This window comes from Orbicella faveolata, unplaced genomic scaffold, assembly GCF_042242905.1.
Source record: "Orbicella faveolata isolate gen_17 unplaced genomic scaffold, um_ofav_v1 contig_47, whole genome shotgun sequence".
Lineage (NCBI taxonomy): Eukaryota > Metazoa > Cnidaria > Anthozoa > Scleractinia > Merulinidae > Orbicella > Orbicella faveolata.
This window is the reverse complement of record NW_028301577.1, coordinates 25926902-25951705: the sequence shown is the minus strand read 5'-3', so window position 1 is coordinate 25951705 and position 24804 is coordinate 25926902. Positions and strand designations below refer to the sequence as shown.

Genomic DNA, 24804 nt, shown 5'->3' with positions numbered 1-24804 from the left:
CACAACTTAAGCAGCTGTGAGATTAAAGCCCGAAAAAAATACCGGCCTGAACGGGATTCCAATTTCACAGCTGCTTAAGTTGTGTGTTTAACTGCGATGATCATTGATGTCTCTATATCTTTCTCCGCAGTTCAAATATGTGATCTTTCATATTTTCACTTGCAATAAACTTGTTGCGTAGGAGTTTCAGTCTATGACCGAGCTACAAGTGTTCAAACTCTGAATATCGAAAGGGCACGGCACGATAAAGCGCCCCAAACGAATCAAGCACTTTGTGTGACGCTTGGTTAAAAACTCCTCACTTTACTAAACTCCAGACCTAAACCTTTTTGCAAAGAATGTGTGGGCTGGTTAGTGCTTTTGCCTCCCAAAAATTTTGAAGCTTTGTAGAGTTAATCAGTATTGCACCTTTTGAGCCGCAAAAAGCTAAAATCTCATAAATTATAAATCCAAGTTTCAAAAGCCCGAAAATATTAACGATTTGCAGCCAGTGTGCAGCGGAAAATAGTTCTATTCTTAAGCCTAAAAAGCATTTAACGAGTATTGAGTAAAAATAGCCTACCTCGCTTCAGGCGTGTGTTTCCTTGGAGGAAAAAGCAGTGAAGTTTAAAATCCCCTCAGTGGCCATAAAATCGATATATCGACCCAGAGACGCTAGAGACCCCACATCAAACAAAGAAACACACTCCTGAAGCGAGTTAAGACTAGTTTTATTCAATGCTCCTCCATGTTTTTCACCCTTACAAACCGCATCGGAACTTGGGCTACCTGTGGTAGGACTGAGTCAGTTGGGTGGCAAATTGTGTTCAGCGGATGTGCAAAAAATGACAACAGCCCGAAAATGGCGGCCAGTGGAGGGAAGGACATTTTGTGCGCTTCCCCTCCCGGAATTTCAAGAGATAAAATCCTTTCAGATTTCCCATTGCACTGGCACGTCTGGCATAAAGACTCTTCCTCGCTCGAAGAGGAACTTGCATTGAACAAGGTATGTGTTCGAGCATGTTTTGTACATTTGGTTTTCACCGCAAGCCGAGAAAACAGGAGACATGTTTTATGCAGCACGATCAACAGTTTTTTCCGTCTGTTTGTGGTTTATTTGTAGCACGATAAAGAGCTTTTGGATCCTCGCGGGCGGACACCACTTCATCTCGCGGTTTCTTTGGGTTATGTGGATTGTGTAAAGTGTCTTCTTCGCGGTGGCTGTGACGCTAATGCGATCAACAAGGACGGCTGGAATGGTAGGAAATTAAAAAGATGTTAAAAGGTGCACGGGCGTTGGAAAGTTTTTGTTGGTCTCCAGGCCTCACGGGTTTATACACCAGCTTAGAAAATTTACCTCGAAATCTCAAGTAGTAATTTTTAATAATGTGTACGTTTTCATTAAAAATAACAGATACTGAACTAAAGAATGTTTTAATATTACCTCGATTTTGAGCGAGGACAAGCTAAGAATGACAAATTTATCATTGTGCTACATTGGTTTTGTTGACAGGACATTTTAAGCGTAATTAGATATTTGCTTGTTAAATGCAGAATAAACTTATGAAAATGAAAAATGTTCACCCCTTCTCCCTGTTCATTGATCATTCTGATTTGAAAATAAAAGAACTTATATCTGGTTGGGGTGAAAAAGCAAGGAAGAAGTGTACCTAGAGCACAGTATCCAGGAAGAAGGGTTAAGTCACTGTAGTGTTTCTAAGAAGGTTTTTATACTAGCAGTAGCTTCCAATGGGGAAATTGTTGTACATAATTAGATACATTTGACAATGCAATGTATAGAGACATGAGCATTTCCCCTCCCCTGACGTTCAACTTGTTGATATGCTGAGATGTATGGGAAGAAAGAGGTTGGTATGGTTCAGCATGGGGAATTTGACACTTTAAGGGAGGGGCTGGGGAATTTAAACAAGTTACCTCAAAATCATAGTCAAGAAGACCTATAAGGACCACCTTGATCATCTGTAATGTTTTGACTTTAAAAGAAGAGTATTCAAAGCTATCATATACTGTGTTTGAAGGTAAATTATACAGTTTTGCTTGTGAAAATGTAATCCCCTTTATATTTTCATAACATGAAAGTAATATTTATGACATAGTGGAACATCAAAGTAGGTAATCGATGCTTTCTTTCTTTCTTTTCCATTACTCTATTTACCATGTATTTCCTTGGGGCTATGGGTATTGGATCGTGTGTACTCAAGACATTGGCAGTCAAGTGTCGATTAATACTCAATCGATACCCTTGATCGACCCCTGATTAACACCTTGGTTGACACTTGAATAACACTTGATCCACATCTCAGTCAAGTGTCAGTCAATATATAGGAGTCGGTCGATACTCGGCCAACTATTGATCAAGTGCCAATCTAGTGTCAGCCAAGTATCAATCAAGATGTCAATCAAGTGTTGATCGAGAGTTGATCAAGGGTCGAACAAGGGTATCGATCAACACTCAACTGCAGATGCCTTTAGTACACATGATTCATGGTATTTGCTTGCCTGATATGAATCTGGTGTGAGATTTGAACACCAATTTTGATCAAGGGGGATGGGTACAACTTTAAAAGTTCACATGTTTCAAATTAGAGGCAGCATGGCTGAGTGGTTAGGGTGCCGGACTTGAAATCCAGAGTACCACTCAGACCACTAAGCTAAAGTTGTTTCTCGGTAGACCCAGTTCAACTCCTTGGACATGCTTGTAAATAGCCAGCTAGTCTGCCTCCCGCCAGTTGGGATTTTTAAGCCTGTTATGTTTATATTTTGCAATATTTATTTCTTTCAGTTTAAGTGGCATGCATGCTAGAAAACTAGCTACACCTGTAGTTGTAGCAAAGTGATCAACCACTATAAACATTCAACATTCGACATCTATAGATAATGTTTTTTTTCTTTTAGTATCACATGAAGCCATTAGCACAGGAAACCCTGAAATATTGTCACTTGTGGTTCAACATCGTGACTTTCAAAGGGGAAGTCAAAGGCTTGCTGGAATTCCTGAACTTTTGGATGAACTCAATGCTGTAAGTTCAAGTCATGGTTGGTTTTGGTTTAACTTCTGATTGGATGACAAAGTGACACAAATTTCTTATGAAGCCAATTGCAATTAGCCTGTAGTAATGTAAAACCAAAGCAAATGTGATAAAATTTACTTTCAGCACTTAACTGAAAATCATGTCATCGGTTATTAACTAAAATGTTTTCTTTCTTGACATTGCAGACTCCGGATTTTTATGTTGAAATGAAGTGGGAGTTTACCAGTTGGGGTAAAAAGTCAAATATTAACATATTTTCTTATTATCATAGCTAAAGAAAGCATAACCATTACACTGCATAATTGAGGATTTCTTCCAAATCGTTCTCCATTGAAAGCTGGAGCCCTGATTTATTTTTTTCTGTATAGATGTCACTTCCATTCAGAGATATCAATATCTTTGTCAGAATGCCTCCTCTTCTCTGATCTTGGACCTTAATGTATTTTTGATCGGTAGATAGACTACAACATTCATTTTCTTTTGTATTAATTCCAGTCCTCCTTTTTTAATAGTGCCATTTATGTCAAGGATGTGTCCAAGTGATACTTATAAAATATACAAATGTGGTAAGTAATGACTTTGATCAAAGGGCACATGTCTCAGAGCTCAGTGCAAATTGATCCTGGCACACTGCTGGTCAGCTTATCCTGTTTTCTGTCAACTACATGAAGTGACAGATCCTGACTCTTGTTATTCCACATGGATGTGATGCTAGTTTATTGAAGGTTACCCTCCACCCCTCATAATCATTTCCTTGTGTTACCCAAACAGTGACATGTACAACATGAGTAGAGGTACTGTGAGAGTTACAGGACATTTCTTACCCAAAGTGACTTTGACTTGATCCAGTACTAGTCTTGTAGCACTCTGGCTGTCTGGAGTCCAACAGGCAGAGCAGTTCCCACGATCTCACATTTAGTTAGTCCCCTTGTACATGTGAAAAAGAAAACCTTCAAGCCAAAATCTTCCATAGTAATTAATGATGAACATGTAACACTACCTTCCCCCATTTGATTAAACCAATCAGAAAGACTATGAAGTACAGAAGTTTTGCTGATTGTAATTGCGGTAGCACAAATGTCAAATAACTGTTAGCATAGACGTAGACATAAACATAGCAAATTATTTTTCTTGGACAATTCAGTCCAAGTGGGAGAGGCGCAATGAGATTGAGATTAACCCTATGTGAAGCACCAACCTGTGAGACAAGGCCCGTATACAACACTAGGAACTCCGTGCCCTAAGTACTCTTCGCAATAAGTGTGTGGGTTCTTTAACGTCCCCTGCTAACCATGTAACACTGAAGAAGCATGACTGATGTGGCAGGGCTTATGGCCCATAGTCCTTATCCAAAAAAGACTTTCAGAACATCTAACCATTTGCAGATGTAATTACAAAGGTACATGTACATGTAGCACATTCTCTTCAGTTCTTTTAAGGCCCCGAGTGTTTGTCCAGTCTGGGGCTCAAACCCTCAACCTCCCAAAAGTTGTGTCTGATAGCCTAGGGCAAGTGAACGCTGTGGTCCTGCTAGTGGATTCTATCCTTTACTTGTCTAATGGGTAATTGAAGTTTTCTGGGGTTAATTTTGAGAAAATTCTAATTCCAATATTACTGCAGTATAAACATGAAATTATTAATAATTTTAATTTTGATTTTTTAACTAATTAATTGTGCTAGTGGGTTTTATTTTATGGGGGCTAGTAAAAATGACTATCAGGCTAGTACATCCTGATTGTCTGTGGCTCTTTTTATTACAGGTGGAAGTGTACGAGCAGACACCACCCTAATTGGGTTTGAACAGAATGACTGGCAGAGAGGAAACAGGAGTTATGTTTTCAAGGGTGGAGGTATGGTAATGTGTTAAGAAAATTGCTGTAATTATTAATATTATTATTATTTTCACCTCAAACTCAACACTGAGAGATAAGCTCAGAGAAGAGACTTGTGAAATCACTTGGACAACAAGGTTATATAACAAAAATTGCTACTAAATATAAGGCTTGGTATCCATGACAACTGATCTGTGAACAGCAGGTACTGTGATGATTATTAGTTGAGTAAGGCACGACAGAGCTTTGGTGACAAAGGTTTGGACTTAAAATTACGGCGTTGACATGGCCAACTTTCCTCCTTTCCAATGGTAACAATATTGTTGCCTGCAATTTTACGGGTTTTGCTGCCAATGATGTCAAAGGCCAACAAGTTGCCACTGGAAACAGAGCTAGTTGTCCATGACAACAACACAAGTTGAACATTAAAACCTGGCCACAAAACGTTTGTTGCACCTTACTCAACTGATAATCTTAGTTTCAGATACCAGTTCACTGCACTTTTTGACACCCCTGACCCTGAAGAATTGTTAAAAACCATGGGTAAAACATTTAGGAAAAGTTTGTAAATTTAACTTCTAAACTTCGAAACTTCAAGCTTTTATGGCAAATCCTGCCTTAGGACTTCTTGAGAAAAATTTGGCTTTAAAATCTGTTTCATGTATGTAAGGCTGCATTCCAAATTTGCTGTTTTCTGTGGTTGATTTGTTTTCAGCTGATGGAGGAGAATTTTTAGAGATTGACCATGATAAAAAGAGATACTTTAGGGAGACCCTACGAATCAGGTACATTGTAATAATAGTTCAGTGCATACCTCCAACTTACAGTAACTTGTGATCAATTTTGTTTATATGTTTGATTTGCAAAGTTGTTTGTAATGTTTTAGTTAGCATTCAGCTACTTTTGCAGATGGCAACTTCCTTCATTCTTTTCTGCCCAGGGTATACATGTATGCATATCTATAGAAGAGACTTTCTCTTCAGTGAGTAAAAGCAGGTAACAAAGGATCTTCTCCTAGGGCACTTAAGCTTTCTTCTACTTTCATGTGATTTACCGTATTATTTATGAAAAAAAGGAGAGACTGGAATGTTTATATCACCACATGACAATGGCATGATTGTTTTTTTTGTTGTTGTTGTTGTTGTTGTTTCAGAGATGATTTTCGAGACCTGGAGGGTCTGAAACCCTCAGATGATGCCATCAATGCCAGACTGACAACACCAGCTGTTGCCACTATGCTTAACACTGATAATATAGCATTTACAAGGTAAAGACTGGTCTAGCTGACTATTAGATATAGTTGTGTAATCATGATGTCAGTGTTCTATCTCCAGGGCTGTCATTAAGGGCTGTAACCCCGTACCACCTGTTACGGCTGAGTATACTTGATGGGCCCTTGATGTTATGAGTGAAATTGTCTTTTGTTGATACAATTCACCCCCAAAGTTACAAGTTTGTCACAGCTGTGAAGATCAAGGTTGTAGGTGACCCAATACTTAATGACAGTCCAGGGGCCTGTTTCTCGAAAGCCCCAAAAACTTTTCTGGCCCGCAATTAAGCCATTTTCAGTTTATCTGTATCTAAAAACAGAAAGATGTATACGCCTGAAACTTCTTGTATGAAGGGAACTTCTGGTCATATTAAGAATATGTAAATAACAGCTCTGTAATTAGAAGGTTTGGGATTTTGCTACGGCTTTCCTGGTGCGCAAACTTTTCGGGACCTTTGAAAAACGGGCCCCTGGTCTCTGATATGGTATAGAATGTAATCATAGCTCATTTGATGCCACATCATTAAAGGGCTATTTACATGGGACATCGACCAAGCATGGGTCACGATGGCTGAATTTTGGGTGAGGTCTTCTGTATGTAAATGTTTATGAAGCGAGATGCAGTTGTGAGCCATTAACACATGCAAAAAGAGATTGGGGACAATATCCAACTGTAACAGGCACTTGACGCTTGGGCTATGTTGAAGCTTTTAGCCATTTCTGAACTGTCAGTTAATTCTTTCTTTAGGCACAAGACCATGTGGGGTTGGGGTGGAGACAAGACGGAAGTGGTGAATGGCTTTGAATGTAAGGTTTACACTGCTACTGGGGTTGAAGTGCTTACTAAGACAAGAGTGGAGCATCTGAACGCTGAGGATAAACAGGCAGCGCAAAGTGAGTTCTGAATCTAGATGTAATTGTTTTTTTAACTTATGTCCCTTAACATTGCAACTCTGATGAATTAATCCCAATCATAAATTATTAATGAATTGCAATTAATGAACCTGAACATTGCAACTCTGATGAAAGTGGATGGAAGCCACCAAGAACTCAGTGCTAAACACTACAGATTGGATAACAAAAACCTTAGCGAAGAATACCTAATGTCATTGTGCAGTACTCTTTCCTAAGTTGTGTAGTGATCCTGTGAAGTGGAGGTTAACTGCAGCATGGAATATTACATTGCAATGTCAAATGCGGTGTCCATTCTCTCATTTTACTTAATAAAATCTATCAAATATAATTTAATTATTAATATTTAAGTAATTTATACATATATACAAACCAATCTATTCTGGTAATCACTGGTATAATGACTTTTCTTGAAATAGAGCAATTAGTTGGCTGCAGAAGTGCTTTGGAGAAAGTTTTTTTCAGCAATAGCAGCTGAACATCTGTTCTGGAAACTTTTATTCAACAGATACAAATGATTCATTTGCTGCAAATGGTCTGCAAACACTGTTGGGTATTGAGGAGGAGAATTTGTCAAGTAATATGGAGGTAATTTTTCAAGTTCTCCCAAGTTTCCATGTGTAATTTAACTTGACAGATAATGACAATGTATTTGCTATTTATCTTCTTTATTCTTTTCTAGTTCTGTATTCTTTCCTAGCTTGACTGTGTCAGTTCCGTGTTTCTATCAAGTTATAAATGAAAAGTAGGCTTTTAGTATGTGCTTTCTTACATTTTTTTTTTGGTAAAAAAAAAAATAATCAATTTAAATCAAATGTTGAAAGTTATGAATCGTAATCAAATTATTGGCTTGGTAATTTCTTCACAGGATGAACAGACTGGTCCTGTTGCAGACCCCTCATCTACTAACCCTTACCGAATTAGTATAGAGGAATACTTTAATCCTTCACCAGAAGCAAATTCAAGAGGTAAGATTGTAAAGTCATGATTTACCATTACATTCTGATTTAACCCCCATCCCCCTAGGTTATAGTCCCATCTTAATGTATACCAAAACTCTAACTCACCTTTAAGCTCCCCTTACCTTCCCCCAAATATAAGTCCCCCTTACTTTGGGTTAATTATGAGGTTATGAAGAAACTTCATACTTACTAAGACCTCTGTGCTTGGTGTTCGTGTTTCCTCACTTGTGCCTTGCGTTTCTTGTTCCAAAAAAACATAAAACAACTATATACACTCTGCATCAAAACAGTCATTCTTTATATACTGCTTTTAGGCCCACCCAGACCTTTTCTTCATTTTGCATATGTACATGTACTGTACCCTATACTATACACCTACTTAGTTTTGACCGAGTTATTCTCACTGGCTGATTCCAGATTGATTATTTTGATTACTAAGTTATTAATAATAAATTATGACACTGTAAAAACTAATGAGTTCTTTCTCGACATGAAGATATTGGGAAGTTGAAAGAGATGTCAGTCAAGAAGCAGAAATTCAAAGCTACAATTTCAATGTGTGACAAACACCCGTTGTCTCTTCGGGAACAAGTTCTTCCAATTATCAAATTGCTGGTGAGTAGACAGACACTGTCAAAGGGGGAACTCATATTGCAGGCCTGTTTGTCTCAAAGGATTAAAGTACATTACTTGCAAAAAATTTCTGACGATCTTAATTTTTTTGGACAAAAAAATGTCCAAAATTTTCAAGCGTTTGAAATTTAAAGTGTCCAAAATATTTACAGTATAAAACTTTTAAGTAGCTCCAAGTCTCTTAGTTTCCTTTATGGAGAGGACTCTACACACTGTAAGCGAGATGCTGCTTGAGATATGTAACAGCCTGATAGAATTTGTGATAATTTTTCATCATTGTATCTGTAAAACCTTGAGAGTGCAGTAAAACTGTCATTTTCACATATATTGTTTCTATTCAGTTTAATTCATGTTTTGTGGGCATAAATATACATTAACTGTGTTTCAGCACCGAGAGTCCGACTTTGAAAATTGTCCAAAATGAGATGAAAAGTGTCCGAAAATTAAACGTTGAAATGTACGGGCAGCTTTGTTGTTGGATTAGGTGGCTGATTTTACCTCAGCACCCTAATGTTTATAAACATTATAACTGCTCACTCAATGGAATGGGAATCAATGTTATTCGTTACGAACCACAGACCTTATCTTTGAGGCCGTTTCCCAACAGCTTCATTGATTTTCACAGCTGCAAAGTTGTTTCATCAAGTAACACAAGAAAGAACGAAGCACAACGCTTTGCATCCATAATGGAGGTTGACATGAAAATTTGAATTTACTTCATGTAAGTAGTTGCATGAAGCAAAACAAACTCTCGAGAATGCACAGTATGGACTGGAAATCATCTCTAAGTATTAAAAATATAACCCAGCAGAATAGACAGTCAAGGTGATGAAGAACACAGGGATTTTTGCAGTCAGCCAACTGCTTTGGACAACTCTGTACAAGGCAATTCTTATATATAGATATTAGTGAAATAGTGTGACATGGCATCAAAGTTTAAACAACCTATTTCAAGATTTCACAGTGGAAGTAATTTTATTTTTGTGATTCTCTTGTTATGTAATATAGGCCATTAGCAACAGTCACTTTGCCAAGCTGAGGGACTTTATTGCACTACATTTACCAGCAGGATTCCCTGTCAAAATAGGTACTATCGTAAATAAGATCCTTTGTTGTTAGTAATTCTAGTGGATGAATATGATGTAAAGGAATAAAAAGGCAAGGATTTAAAGGTCTCTGCTTTAACACCATGATTTATAATCTTCATAGAAATTCCGCTGTTTCATGTCCTGAATGCCAAGGTGACATTTGGCAATATTGGTGGTGGAGAATCTCCAGTAGCTGGGGTGCATGCTATTAAAGCTGATATCCAAGAGATTGATAAGGATAGTGAGACTCCTGTAGAGCAAGAGGAGGAGCCAGGCTCCTCTGCTGTGGGGATAGCTGCTAGGTGTGTCATAGAGTCAACTTGTTTTGATGCTCCAGTAGGATACAGAGAGGTTAATTTGGATCAGCCTGTAGGTGAGTAATATAGCAGTGTTCTAAAGTCAAAATGGATGCAAAAGTTCATACTCTCTCACTGTGACATATGCACTGGTCGGCAGCTTGGGAATTCCTTTAAAAATCAAACTCAGTACATGACAAGCTCCCAGTTAGTTTGATAGCCCAATATATGCAGTGTACTGCACTGGTATTGGAGATCAGAGGTCATGGTTTTGAATCCCATTGAAGTATGAATTTTCTTTCAGGTGATTTTTTCACAAGTGCTTAGGCTGTGAACATAACTACGATGATTGTTCAATAATATCTTTACATCTTCCTGCTCTGTTCAAATTTAAGACCCTTCATATATTGACTTGCAATCTCCTTAAAACAAACAGATGAGCAGAATAAACAATTTTTTTATATTTTAGAGGAGTAATCCAGGACTTTCAACAGGCCTTGACACGAGAAATGACCAAAGTTTGGTATACACATAACTAGGATGTGATTTGAATAGTCATGTACATGTAGTTTGTACAAGTAAAGTGTACTGAAGAGATGTTTTTAAGATGTTTTCTTGGCACTGAAAAGTAGGCAGTCAATAATAACTTGATTTACAAGTACTAAATAAAGATGAAACAGTCTGTGTGAATTATAATCTTTAGAAGTCCAGAACTGGATAATTTCAAGTGATGAATAAATTAAAATGAATATGCACCATTCACAATCTGTGCTTATTTTATAGCACCTCTCAGAGATGAAGAAGATGAGATGCTGCAACTAGCAATTCAGCAGAGCCTTCTGGAATATCAGCAAGACCCAGCACAGATGATTACACTACGAGCTTTGAGAGACAGCCAACAGATGGAAGAGGACGACCTTCAACGGTAACACCTTATCCTTGCCCTAACAAAGAGGTTGTGTGCATGTGCCCATCTCCTCCTTGTGGACTATGCATGTATACAATGCTTATGATTAATGCATTAAATGTATGATGAGACCCATGAGAAACGCAATGTAGGTGTCTGGGGTGGATCTAGAGGATTTCAAGGGGGGGAGGGGTGGGGTCAGTAGTTTGTTCTATATGTATCAAAAGAACTGGGGCACTACTGTAAGTATGTACCTGTTCTGGCACTGATGAGGCTACTTACATGTGCATCTCCAATTCCTCAGACTAGGATCTTGGATTTCAGTCTCATGTTGTTTAACTCAAGAACTATTAAGCAACAGTAAACGTTCTCATGGTCATAATGCCATTCTCTTGATTGTGCTAAAGTCAATTAAGTAAGTTCAATATTACATTTGGCTGAAAAAGCAGACTTGAATGCACTTCAGGTCTTCAATATCATGTTTGCAATGGGGGCAGGGGGGGTGGGTGCTGCGTATTGGAAAAAAGGCCTTTATTAGAAAAATGTCACTCAACAAAGGGGCTTATTGGAAAGGAGGGTACTAAATTGAGTCATTAATAGTGACTGTAATAACTTAAAGTAACTGAATCTTATGTCGTGGTTGCAGTGCTATAAGGGAGAGCATGAGGGAAAGTGGCATTGAAGGGGAAGAATCCACACAAAGCCCTCCTGATGATAGACAAGAAGGAGATGGAGCTGTTGTCTATGATGAAGACTTGCAGTTGGCTATGGCACTATCTGAACAGCAACTGGAAGAAGATGAACGACTAAGAAAACTAGAGGAAGAGGAGCTGGCAAAAGTCATCCAACTCTCTCTGGCAGAAAATTAATAATTAGAAATTCTTTCAGCCAGATACAGGTCAACTTCCAAACTCTCCTCAGGGCTTGTAGAACATTTATTTTTGTTAGTAGAATTTGGTTTTGGTCATCATGTTCAAGGTGATCGGAGCTTCTTTTCTCAATTTTGTTTACCTGAATTTGTTACAAAAGGTAAGGAGAAAATAAGAAATGATGTGAGATTTATGTAACTGGGCTGGCTACTTTGGTTTTGGTCGTATGGTTTTATATTTTTTTTGCCTCAGTTGCACTGTTATAGGAATCACACTGTAACAGCTTAAATAAATGAATATGATGTAATTATATCAAATACCAGAGACCGTGTTTTACCACATTACCAAGTACTGAGAAGAGAGTTGAAAATACAATGTAGAGCAGAGTATTGTTAATGTGTTTGACAAGATTAGTACATGCAGTTTGCTTTAGCAGAAATAACTTGCTGTTGATGACTTTTAGACTTAGGGTTAGTTTTAGCCTCTGTCGGCTACGAAAAAATAATTTTATTTAATCTGTAATGACATTTATTCATTTTAGTCATTTTTAAAAAACAAAATTGATATATTATTGGTTGTAAAAGTGTTGGTCAGGAATATATGAGCTGTGTACCATAGGGCACCCAAATGTAAAGAGTGGCAACCACAGGAAATCCAAGCACAAAGAACAGGAATGAAAGTTGAAACTTAATAATGAACTTGCTGAACAAACGGTGCATCAATCTCAGCAATACAAAAATTATTTTAGATACAAACTACAGGCTTTCTTGATGTACACACTGGCAAAACATTGTTTTAAAAGTTTTAGAAGCCAAAAGCTTTCAGATTTTATTAGGAATACTTCTACATTGTGAGGTAGTTATAACAGGTAGGTGGCGTTGAACTGGCAGTTTTTGTAACTGTGTTCCTCTTGCAATCTCGCTCCCAGAGCCCACATGTCTTTTGGTCAGCACCAACCAAAAGACACATGGGCTCTGGGAACGAGATTGCCATGTTTTAAACCAAGGCACGCATGCACCGTGAAACTGGAACTCCTAAAATCTTGGAGTCTGGAAATTGGTTATTCCAGAGCTCTGTGTCTTGGTGCTGACCAAAAGACACGTGGGCTCTGGGAACGAGATTGCTCCTCTTGTGCCTCCTGGACTTACTAACCTATTGCACAAAAATTATAAGACATGAATTTTATTACGAGTAAAGGTTTTGAAATGCACAAGCAAGTAAAATTTAGCAATAAGAACAAACAGTATTTTGAAGTCATCATGACACCATTTTCAACTGAAAGATAGGAAGTAAACTGTCAGAAGAAGCTCTGTGCATTCTTGTGAATTGTATTATTTTTCTTTAGTTTTGATGGTTAAGGTTGACAAAGTCTCTGAACAAAGTTACAACAGTTAAGAATTTGTTGTATTCTATAATAATATTAAATTATTAATATTGTATTTAGCCAGCTCCTTAGAGAAATGTTGTACAAAAATGACACAAGTGAGATGTTATGTATAGTACTCTATTTATCAAGCTAGTAAATAGTTTGTTTGTTTTTGGCAATTGTTAGTCTTGATTGTTTTCTTTTACTTTGCTTTATCATCTGTTTCCCTCTTAAGAAGAGGGGGCCTTGTATTACCCACCTAGCTGGTGTGTATTGAAACTGCCTGGAAGATACTTCTCTACCTTAAAATTATGGTCATCAGCCTCCAAATTGCATAGTCTAGAATTCTGAATTAAGTCATTGAATAACAGCACAGATAACCTAATTTAGTCAATTTATTTAAACTCAAACTACATGTAGATGTGGAATGAAGATCTGGGAGATATCATCGTTGCTTGAACATTTGTGCAACTTTGTCACTATTTTTAGATTTCAGAATACGTAATCTGTTTAATCTACAGTAATCGTCGTACATTCTCATTTGCTTTAGGAAGGGGTGCACTTCACGAGATAAAAACTTCGGGGGTGGGGTTGCATGGAGACTAGATAACCAGAAGTTAATAGTTGGTGGCTGGTCTATCTTTGAGACATGACTGTTGTAATACTTTCAAACTATTACAAATGTATGTTTGTTGTTATTTCAGAGGTACAAAATAATTTGTTCATTGCTTAACATTTGACTTGTACTTATTTTTATACAGTTGGGCTCTCTTCTTCTTAATCCAATTTGTTGAAATTGTAAAGCTTACATGTATGCGATAAAAATAACTTTGATGTTCTTAATATTTAGAATGTGCCATGACATAGCAAGTTACATAAATGTTCTTTCTTTTATTTGAAACGGACAATAAATTGTGACATTTTTGATGGTGTTACAGTGTGTAAATTCTGATGTTCAAGTTTGCAGATGACACAGGAAAATAACACTTGAATCATTCTTCTTCTTTTAACTGCTTTGCTCTTAGCAGAATCACAGTAATAATTACATAACTTTTCAGGCATTGGTTATACTATTGAACTTACCTTTATCCAGAATTTTAGCCCTTTACCTGGGGGATGTTGCACTTCTTTCATAAGCTATATATAACTTAATGTAAAGCCCAATGGGCTTTATAATTTTATATTCCCACAACAGGGACCCTTGAAGCACAATGTAAGAGTTTGTTTGGAGATAAGAAACTACTGTAAACTTGAAATCAATCAGGGTACTTATTTCTTTTTGGAAAAACAACTGAATGTTCAAAGCAAAACTTTAATATGGTAGTTATTTAAAAGAAAGGAACAATAACAGAAACTGTACAGAACAGTAACAAATATATGTTGACTGGATCAAGGAGACTGGAAAATAGAATAGTTATCCCTGGATCCTTCCTGGCCAGAACAACCAGCCAAGCAATTGCCACAAAATTTGAAGGAACTACACACTCTCGTGGACATAAAGGTTGAGAAACTCAGACGAAGACCATTGTTTTTGTGATGCAGCATTCCTTATGTGAGCAATTAATGAACCTCCGTTGATATGATGGCACTGTAATATTGTAATATTAGAATAGGGGTGCTTATTAGAATGGGGCACCTAATAGGGGCACTTAATAGTAAAAACACATTCGAAGGGGTCAGTTATTCGAAAGGGGGCACTTATTTGAAGGAGGTGCTAAATCAAATCATTACGGTATTTCAACAATTAAATTGGCACAAATTAAGGTTATTTACCCTACAGTGTTATTATAAGAGACACAAGGGTACAAAACCTAAATTCCCTCAGATCTCGTTTAACATGCCAAGGTGAGAAGAAATGTCGCGAAGCAATGAATCTTGAAAAAAAAAACATTTAACAGGGAATTACTCTCACAATCAATTTAATATTTCAGTTACTAGCCTCCATGCAAATTCTGACATATGCTAGGATTTCCTGCACATTCAGGAGATCTTGTTATTAACTTATTGTCAATGACTGGTGGTTGATATTATTGGAGGAGGATGGCCCTTAACTGTTGGGACTCTCTTTTTTCTAAGATTTGAGGGGGTGGGAGTTCCATTTAAAGACAGGGATCCCTGCATTGATGTAGTCAAATCATAATTATATTAGACAATGGAAACACTGTAATTATTTGTTTTATTCCATCAAATGTACTTACATGTACACAATATTATGCAATTATCAGTTATTTAATACAACCTGACCTTTCGTATGATTCTCGTTATTGCCCCCCCAAAACAGGACAAAACTGAAGGTTGTATGTTCTGTTGGTCAATGAAAGATCAAAAACTGATATTTAATATTAATATGGGCAATCTTGAAAATGTTTGAATTACAAATTCTATGAATTCTCCAGACTGTACAATGAATGACTTGCTACTTAATTATCACAAAAACAACGGCATGCTCAACACTGCATACGCATTGTTATCACTGGTATCCCAATGTCCTTGAATTTCTAATGGTCAAACGAACCACTTAGAATCCTACTGGATTCTGCCTTATAGAAGGTACACTTATTATATGTAATACATGTACGCTGTAATATACCAACATGTGTCAACATTTCAATCTACCTAATAATTATGTTTATCCCTTTCTACTGAGGGAATCATGGTTTACTAAACGTCCTAAGTGAACAACTTTGAATCCAAAAGGATTCTTCTGTCAGTAATAACTGTTTTCATCTGTAAAGAGTCTAGTGGTAAATGAATAAACCTCAGGCTCTGCAATGAATTCATCTTCACTATGAGAAATACATATCTTTTGAGAAGGAAACGCTGCCTGCTTGTGTACTAAAGACGAACTACATGAGTGGCCTTTTGATGCATAATGTGATTGTCACAAAAGCTATTATTATTTGGTCTACCTTAAGTTTGTTATAATTTTATATAAATTAAATGGACCTGTTATTTACAGCATGCAATGATTCCTCAATCAAGAGGCTTAAGAAAGTTACTTTTAAAGATACTTAAATAACTATTCTACATCTACAACATGTACAATCATCAAATGTACTTACAAGTTCAATTAAGAAAGCAAATAAAAAACCAAACTCTTTTTTTGGACCTTTTTAAATCACTGGTAATATTGTAAACCATCTAGTATGTTCAACCAGTTTATTTGTTCTAGATTTTGGTGCATACCTTCTTATGTTAAACATAGCATTAGTTTAATTTCCAAATCTTTTAAAAATCCCTAGAACATGTGCACAATAAAAACTAACAGCAATCAGAGCTGGTCTTGTACATGAAATTGGCATTTGAGTACAAGCAAATACCATTTTTTGAAGTGGATGTTTAACTTGTTCTTGCTTCCCATCCTGTGACTTAATACTATTATATTTAGACTGCTGCTTCCACTGCTGCTGGTGGTGGTGGGTCTGTATTGCAGAGATAAATACAAGAAATGGGTTATGACTGACTGCAAGTTACAGCTACATAACCACCTTGAAAAGTTTACCAAAAATATTTCAAGTTCATTATATGTAATCCATGTTAATCTTCTTCACTCTTAGCTGTCCTTCTTCCTTTATGGTTTATTATTATTTCTTTGGTGTTTTTCTATCTTATTAAACCACTATTTTCAGGTTTCCTTCAATTTAAGGTCATTTTGTACATGGTCAAAATGCCATGACTGAGATCTTTGTAATTTACTTATGATTTTGCACTCATTCTTGTCTATCAAAGTCTTGAGTGAGTAAAGAAGCTTAAAATTAACTGTAAACCATGCCTTTAGACTGAGGAATAATTCTAAAGATATTGATAATGCCTATGCACACTGAACAGTACATGTATTTGATGTCCTTACAGTCTCTTGTGTATCATGCACTACATAAAGCAATATTATTTTCATGTCACCAACCTCTTTTGCAGCAGCTTTTTTTCACACTCTCTAGAACCTGCTTTCGTTTTGTGCACACAACCAGAACCAGAATCAATGCGGTAACAAATCCCAAAGCAGCTAGGCCAATCTTGTATGGAAGCACATCCTCTGTCATTCATGAAAGGATTCACATTAATATCATTGAATTATAGAATTCCAAGCGAGAGTAACCTTGGGCAAATTTGCAGCTCACTAATAACAAGTGTAGATGCTAGTATACTGTAACTCTGGTGACAGGTCAAAGGTTTTGAAATCTCAGGCACTTCTACTCAAACAATAAGTATTGCATTATTACTAAACTCAAATCGGTTATCATATGAAGTGATAGGAAGTGTTTAATGTCCCCCTGGATGGCATGGGATACTGGGTGGATATGGAACTCAGTATAACTTTGAAAAAGCATTTGTTGGTCAGTGAAGCCAAGTCAGTGAAAAACCCTGGATGGTACATCTTCCACCACTCAAAGAAAAAAAGAAACTAAAGGAGTTTGAACAGGGTACAGGACAACAAGCTAAGCATCAAAATCACAATAGAAACACAGACATTATTATTATCATTATCATTGTCATTATCATAATCATCATCATTATCATTATTATTATTGTTGTTGTTGCTGTTGTTGTTGTGGTTGTTGTTGTTGTTTAAGGCATCACACCTGTTTTTTGGCCACCAACAAATCTGTCAGTACTTGGCCCCTTTAGACATCTGCAGTTATCTCCATCTGGCAGCTCCCCCTCAGCCCAATTACAGTCCAAGTTACATTCGCAACTGCAACTTGTATGATTATAAATTTTGATAGTCTTGTGATGCTGTCCTAATGGACCCGTAACTTCGACTTCTATTTCTTTCTTGTTAGCTGCTGTACATGGTTTTTGGCTGGGTGGTATGTTAGCATCACAAGTTCCGGAGCAGCGATACACTGTTATGTGGTATGGTCTGTAACCTTGAGTTTCGGAAACCACCACTGGTCTTGGTTTACATCTCTCCTCTGGCAGTTCTATTGATGACACTTTCATTGGGAAAAAAAGGAAATTATACATATTAGGGCACTTTCAATGGGAAAAAAGGGAATTCTTTATTTTAGGTAAGCATAGTCATCTATAATTTATCAACTTTAAGAAGACCATAGATGTGCCATGTCTGCAGTTCTCTCTTTTCATAAACAAAGTATCGTAATGCTTAAGGCTTGAATTTTTTTTGGCTAAATTAAACCATAGCATTGTAACACTTTAATTTAGCTAAATTTTGATAGTTCTTACGTATTCACCTTTTTTATATATAAAAAAAGAATATTTGCTTCATTTTTTACAATTTCGATTATCACAACTTGTTGATTTAAAATTTGATGAATGAATGTAAAATTAACTAATTATTTCAATGAAACCTGGGCCAACTTTCGCCCAATTAAGAACACAATGTAATTGGTGTAATTTTTAGGTGTTTGGTTCAAAATATAGGCATATCTTCATAACATTTGTCAAAATAGTTTGGTGAATGAAATAAACAATAGAAAAAGTCAGATGTAGGAGGAAGATGAAAATAAAAGCTACGTTGTTCAATGAAGGTAAAAATATAGGTATTGTTTAGTTCACAAACTCCGGTCAATTTTGACAGCGAGATTGGAAACTTTTAACCAGCAAACTTTGGACTCTTAAGAGGCCGTCATCAACTCTCATAAAATATTCATGCAAAACGTCCCAAATAATATATTGGTCAGTTTTACCACCTCAAAGGGGAAAAACGGGTTCTTACAGTATATATATAGTCTCAAAAACGATTTGTTGGTTAATCAGTGCGGTTAATCATTTGTTTACCTACACCAGCAGTCAGATATCGATCGGGTTTTAAGTTGCTGGAAACACTTGGACACTATTATCTCTTTCAGGCGTTAAGAAAGGCAAAATTCATTACAAAAGCAGAAGTAATCTGTGTTTACTGGTGTTAAAAATCCCGCAAAGTAAACTCGAGCGCCACTGTTTTGTACATAAATAAAATCACATCAAAGGTGTTAAATTCCACACATTTCTTGCCACAAGCAATGCTGTTTGTATAATCAAATAGTGATTTCGTAAGCAGAATTTCTCAGAAATTGCGAAAATTACAGATTTCCCACATAACAACCAACAAACATCCCTCGCTATAAAGCGTTACGGCGCTATTGTTGCCAAGCCACGTTTATAATCACGAAATATTCCCATGTGTGCAATTTTTTCGCGGAATTTTTTGTGTGTATCCGTGTGTGCGGCTTTTAATTAACTGCCGCTCCGCTCCGTCTGTGAGTGTTCAAGTCGCTCGCTTCGCGACGCAATAGTCTTTTGAAACAAAGCAAAATTGTCTTCGCCTTGAAAGATTTCACATCGGAATAAAAATAGCTTTGCTCTGATTCGTTGGAGAAGAGTTGAAAACTACGCACTGCGGATCAAACGATAAACTATGTAGCGTGACTCAAAATGTAAAAGTTTCATTCATGCTCTCTAATGCAGATCATTCCGGGATCATTTTCAAAACGGTTCGTAAAATTTTAAGCAGGGAAATTCTAATCGAAATCGACGATCTTGTAGCCTCCGTAAAGATGCAGTGATTTCTAAAAACTTGTTATCAGAGAGGTATCAAATTGGCCAATGTTTTGATCTTTTATTCAATTACATTTGAAAATTATGTGTGGGGCAACACACCTTGAGGGTGATGGCAATGATTATGATCTCTATGCGTAAATGAAGTCTCTTAAGGGCTACCTCTTCTAAAGATGAGACGAACTGTTCATACACGTGTAATTTGTAGTATGGAAATTAATGTGGAGTATTGGAGTCGACATGCTCTCACTAACCTGATCGCAAAACAAGCGACACCACAACAACAGCTAACACAGTTGATATCCTTGACAGTGATCTACAGCCATTACAGATGCCACGATCCATGTTCCTTCGGGTCTTTGTATAATACTGGACGGAGTTAGTTACGTCTTGTAGTAACTGCGGAGACACCAAGGCAATAAATGAATGAACTGCCGAACGAGGAACTCGTAAAAATTACTCAAACGCCCAGCCTTCCCGTCAGTAAGGACCAATCAGAAACGAGGTCAGGCTTAGCAAACTTCCGGTGACACGACGCTTGAGCCTTGAGCACCGGAAATTAATCTAAACACGCGCTCGCTGTTGCAAACTTGATTTTACGACCTGGCTCACATTCATGCAGCCTGGATAGTTGATTTTTGCCGGTTTGATAATTATTTGAAGAGGCTGCCGAATTATTATTGCACTCTTTGTTGATTTCCTCATAGTGCAATTCGCTTATCACAGGCCCTGACCTTTCTGCATCACTGCTCCCGTCTCCTTGTTCTTTAGTTACACATTGGTTACGTGAAAACCCCAGCCCAGATTGATTTAATCTTCCTGTATTGTTTTACTCGTAAAGTACACACCCAAACATCTCTAGAGGAAGTTGTATGACTTCGAAGCACTTCTATTACCATACGCTGATAATCTAACTAATTAAAATATATAGCTCGGCAATTAATCGATATCAGACTATGTTACCAAGTTTGTTGAAAAAATTTAGTAGCAGGGTTTTTTCTTCCTAATCTGCGTTCAGATATTGTACGTCACTGCAGAGGGTCTTAAAAAAAACTTCCCGCTCCATAGTACACCTGGGCGAACATTCTTTTGAGCGTATCTGGCCTGGACTGGGCGGAAAACAGCACACCTGACGTTAGAACTGATAACTTATAGTTTTCGTTGACTTCCTGAAGTTAAGAACAACGATCAATTTTATCTACGTTGTTCCTTTGTGGTTCCTGTGAGTGATTCACAAACGTGAAGGCATTACCGGTGAAATAGAAGACAACTACTGTGTGTCCGTCCGATAGAGAAGGAAGTTTTTCCGGTGCCGGATATTTTCAGTTCTAAGTGGAGTGTAGAGAAAAATTGTTACCTGAAGCAAAGTACAAAGAACCAACGTCCTGTTGTGCGGAGTGCTGTTTTCTCTGAGATTCACTTTAGTTAACCCGTCGACTAGTGATTAATAATAATGACTGACCGTAATTGGTCCTGGGTTCCGCGGTTTAACCTCGTATTTGGGCAAATGTATGAACACTGTATTGGACGTCATTGATGACGTCAATTCAACACAATCAAGCGAAATACTCAATCTCGAGCGAATGTTTTCAGGCGAAAGAATTTGTCAACAACTTCATGTGAATTGAATCAGAAAAAAATGGTCAATATTTCAGCTAATCGAGTCATATCGTTGACGAAGGGAGGACGGAATAAGAAAGTTATAGTCTCCATGAGTTAGTCTCCCTAAGTGTTGACAAGTATGACAGTATGCGTCCATTCTGCGCTGAGTTAATGCACATGGTTTAGCTTTTTAATTAAATCGAATGTCTGCATGCATGACCGAACGACTTAATTACTCTAATCAAGGTTTGTCATGACTTTAAAAGGCAGGATAATATCTCGTTATTACGCAGCACATTTGAACATTTCTTCATACCGAACGAATTATCGGGCTGATAATGTGTTACTTCCGAAACAATCACCTTTTCAAGGTTGTTGCGGACAACGCTCGATGCAAACTTTGCTAACAAGCTCTGATAATCTTAAAGACTGGACTTCAAGAGCGAGGTAATTACCACGTCAAAAGAACTCGCTGAAAGTTTTTCTCTTTCGTGTTAATCCGAGCGTCTTTCAGATCGCCCACAAAACAAGATTAAAGTCTTACCTTTTAGAAAAAGAAAGCCTTGATCTTGGTTTAAGTAAGTGATAAGATTTCCCTAAATGATCTCCCACCAACTTATTAATGATTTCAGCTTTTATATTGTATGGGAAATGTTGATTTCCCCGGATTGGGTTATATAAGTAATAAAATCCCATCACCTGTAAGCGATTTTATATCAGTCAGTTCGCGAGAAGGAATTTGAGAAATGTCGGTTGCTCCGTTACGCCTAAATATTTTCCCATCGATTGGGACACAATGTTGTCAAGGAGCGGAGTTGGGCAAGACTTTGTTCTTCTAAGAAATAAACGTCACAAAAAAAGGGAGGATTTTTTTCAATTCATAATGAAGTTGCATACCTTTGTAAGAAAATTTGTCGAGAGTACTGATCTGCAGCGCGGCAGAGATCTTCCTTGGGTTAGCGTTCGAAAATATAGTCACTGAGTATTAACATACCGTACTTGAATACAGGTAGTCTACTGGACTCACAGACTCACGCATATTGCCCCAAACACTCTACCAGGCAGACTGTACAAAATCAAAACTTTCTGGGATATTCGGTGACTTCCGATTTTTCTTGAGTAAAGAATCTGTAAACTTCCCCGTGCTTTTGTTTGTCAATATACCATGAGACGCTACTCACAAAACGCGAGACGAGACAAAATAACAAAACTCCCACATGTCTAATCACGAGGGGCTATTTTAATGTTTTCAATTATCCCAATTTAGATTTCTTTGGTAGAGCTGTTATCGCCAATTAATAACTAGTTTCCGCCTTGCCCGGATCTCCGCAAAGCGCTAACGTCATTCTAAATGCTTTCGATGCCAAGACGGCAAAAGATTTACGAGCAATTTTAAGTGTACGTACTCGAAACATGAAATGCCGCCTTGGCGTGACTGGCCAAGCCAACATCGGAGATTCCGATAATTTCCGAGCGTCCAGTCGATAACTCTTCGTCGACCTAGTCAAACGGTCGCAATCGCGCAATCGTTCCCATGGCTTTTAAGAAGAAACATCAAAATTTTCCAATGGTTCTTATTGTTGGGTAGGGCAAATTTATTTAGTGGATTTCCGCAAAGGAAGCGCTTACATGCCCAAACGTTCTTAGAAGCTAAGTCAGTCTGATTTATGGTCAGTTAGAAAGTTCTGGTAACTTAGTAATTAGTTACATTGTTTAACAGTTACATAGCTGTAACTGTACTTGAATTTTAAATACACTGGAGACATTCCTCGCTAATTACGTACCGCCCTGTGCGAAAGATGAACGGTCCTTTAAACTGGGGTAATTATCACTAAATCATTCGTTACTCAATCGCCTGGTTTCGAAATCGTCATTTCAGACTTAGATTTCTTGCCACTGCAATCATAAACAATTGTGAAAAGAAAGATCCCCTAATAAAAAAGACGCCTATTTTTGGTTGAAAGAAAACTGATCACTGATAGAAATCGGCTTACATGTTTATTATAACGCCGCGTAATCGTAACAAATCTCTCGTGATTTTCTTATCGCGAGATATGTTTGTGTAGCTTCCGATTTCAGACTCACCGCAGGTAAAGAGCTTATACCCACGGTTCAGTAAATCGATCTAAACAATTACTTATCTCTACTTACAATTACAGTCCGCAAAAAATCCCCCGCAAGAGGAAATCCTTGTCGTTTCACAGGCAGATTAAATAGTTTTTTTCTCACTTAGAGCTGTTATCTATTGTTAATTACTTGCCATTTTTACGATATAAATTGACAGCACAACTTAAGTAATTTATAATCCACTGAAATTAAAAGGGTTCGTTAAATCTACCTAGCTTTGGCACAAAATGTCAGACCGTCTGAAGGACATCGATCTCAAGTGTATTTTTCAGCCTTATGTTTCAAAACAAACACATCGTCAACTCGACTAGTGACACAAGTTTCGTTGTTTGCGCGTGTTTTAAGTCCCGTCCAAATTACGCCGGAGAAATTTGAAAACGCAGCTTTATTTCTACGGTTAGGGCTACCGTCCACGCTAATCCGTCACAAAAACGGAGTTTTTCTAAAACGCTCTTCAAACCGGAGGAATTTGAAAACGCCGGCTTCGCGTTTCAGTGTGGACAGAAAACATTTTGAAAACAGAGCTTTTCGAAAAAGATTACATCACGATAATCATATAATTTGTTTTCCCTGCTCGAGTTTTCCTCAAACACAAAAATAAAATGCCCGGTGATTGTTACGTTTTCAAATTTCTCCAGCGTAGTGTAGACGGAAAAAATTGATGCGTTTACAGATTGAAAACGCCGTCTTCAAATTTCTCCGGCGTAGTTTTGACGAGGCTTTGAAGGTGGTGAAAGTAATAATGGTATTGGGACCATTCAATGTGTGAAATTAATCAATTAATCCATGCATTAGTGTATAGTGACTGGAAACAGACTGTGAGTTACACTATGAAACTGAACCGATCGATAGAAAAATTCGTCAAGAGTGCGTGTACTGGAATGCAACACGGATTTTTACTCTGATATATATTTTACCCGGCAACACTAAATTTTAAAGAGACAGTTGTGATCGGTAAGAACATTCAATTCTCTAAGGTTGTTTTCTTCTCTAAATTTTTAGTGGCTTCTGTCCACCCTCATCAGAAATTTTTCCCGCCAAAACAACAAAATGGCAAATGAACTGATATGATACTGATTATAAGGTATAAAAAAAATGGAAAAAAGGAAAATCGATGGACCTCACGCTTTCGAATAGCTTCAGTGTCGTTACCTCATTTTTCAGGGATTAATGTTTTTCCTCTGATCTTGTTCTCAGCTAACGACCCTTTAGGCATTCTTCAACACACTGTGCTAGATACTACACTAAAAACTAACTAAAAAAATAGTGGATTTTACATTGAGCTTACCTTTTGAGTTCACACATAAACATAAAATAATATGAACTGAATGGGCTTGTCCACCTCAAATACCAGTCACTAAATCAACTAACAGTTCACTTCACAGCAAAAATATTTATACTGTTCCAGAA

At 37.3% G+C, this 24804-nt stretch overlaps 2 protein-coding genes across 3 annotated transcripts; one reads left to right on the top strand and one right to left on the bottom strand.

Moving 5' to 3' along the window:
* Positions 1 to 806: 806 nt before the first annotated feature.
* Positions 807 to 14102, top strand: LOC110061759 (ankyrin repeat domain-containing protein 13D-like). The gene is made up of 16 exons (XM_089279142.1): positions 807 to 985; positions 1103 to 1238; positions 2896 to 3020; positions 3218 to 3263; positions 3545 to 3598; positions 4793 to 4882; positions 5580 to 5649; positions 6018 to 6131; positions 6883 to 7028; positions 7555 to 7634; positions 7915 to 8014; positions 8505 to 8623; positions 9650 to 9728; positions 9851 to 10102; positions 10809 to 10950; positions 11579 to 14102. Exons 1-16 carry the CDS (start codon positions 842 to 844, stop codon positions 11799 to 11801), a joined length of 1920 nt encoding a protein of 639 aa, XP_089135268.1. The 5' UTR covers positions 807 to 841; the 3' UTR covers positions 11802 to 14102.
* A 1224-nt stretch (positions 14103 to 15326) lies between these two features.
* Positions 15327 to 21912, bottom strand: LOC110061760 (uncharacterized). 2 transcript variants are annotated; one of them, XM_020768607.2, is made up of 5 exons: positions 21812 to 21912; positions 19920 to 20064; positions 17748 to 18101; positions 17072 to 17200; positions 15327 to 16589 (listed from the first exon to the last, which is right to left on the bottom strand). In XM_020768607.2, the coding sequence occupies exons 2-5, from the start codon at positions 20008 to 20010 to the stop codon at positions 16552 to 16554; spliced, it is 612 nt and encodes a 203-aa protein (XP_020624266.2). In that variant the 5' UTR covers positions 20011 to 20064; positions 21812 to 21912; the 3' UTR covers positions 15327 to 16551. The 2 variants fall into 2 exon arrangements, with proteins under 2 accessions (XP_020624266.2, XP_089135270.1); XM_089279144.1 differs by lacking the exon at positions 21812 to 21912 and adding an exon at positions 21023 to 21089.
* Positions 21913 to 24804: the final 2892 nt, after the last annotated feature.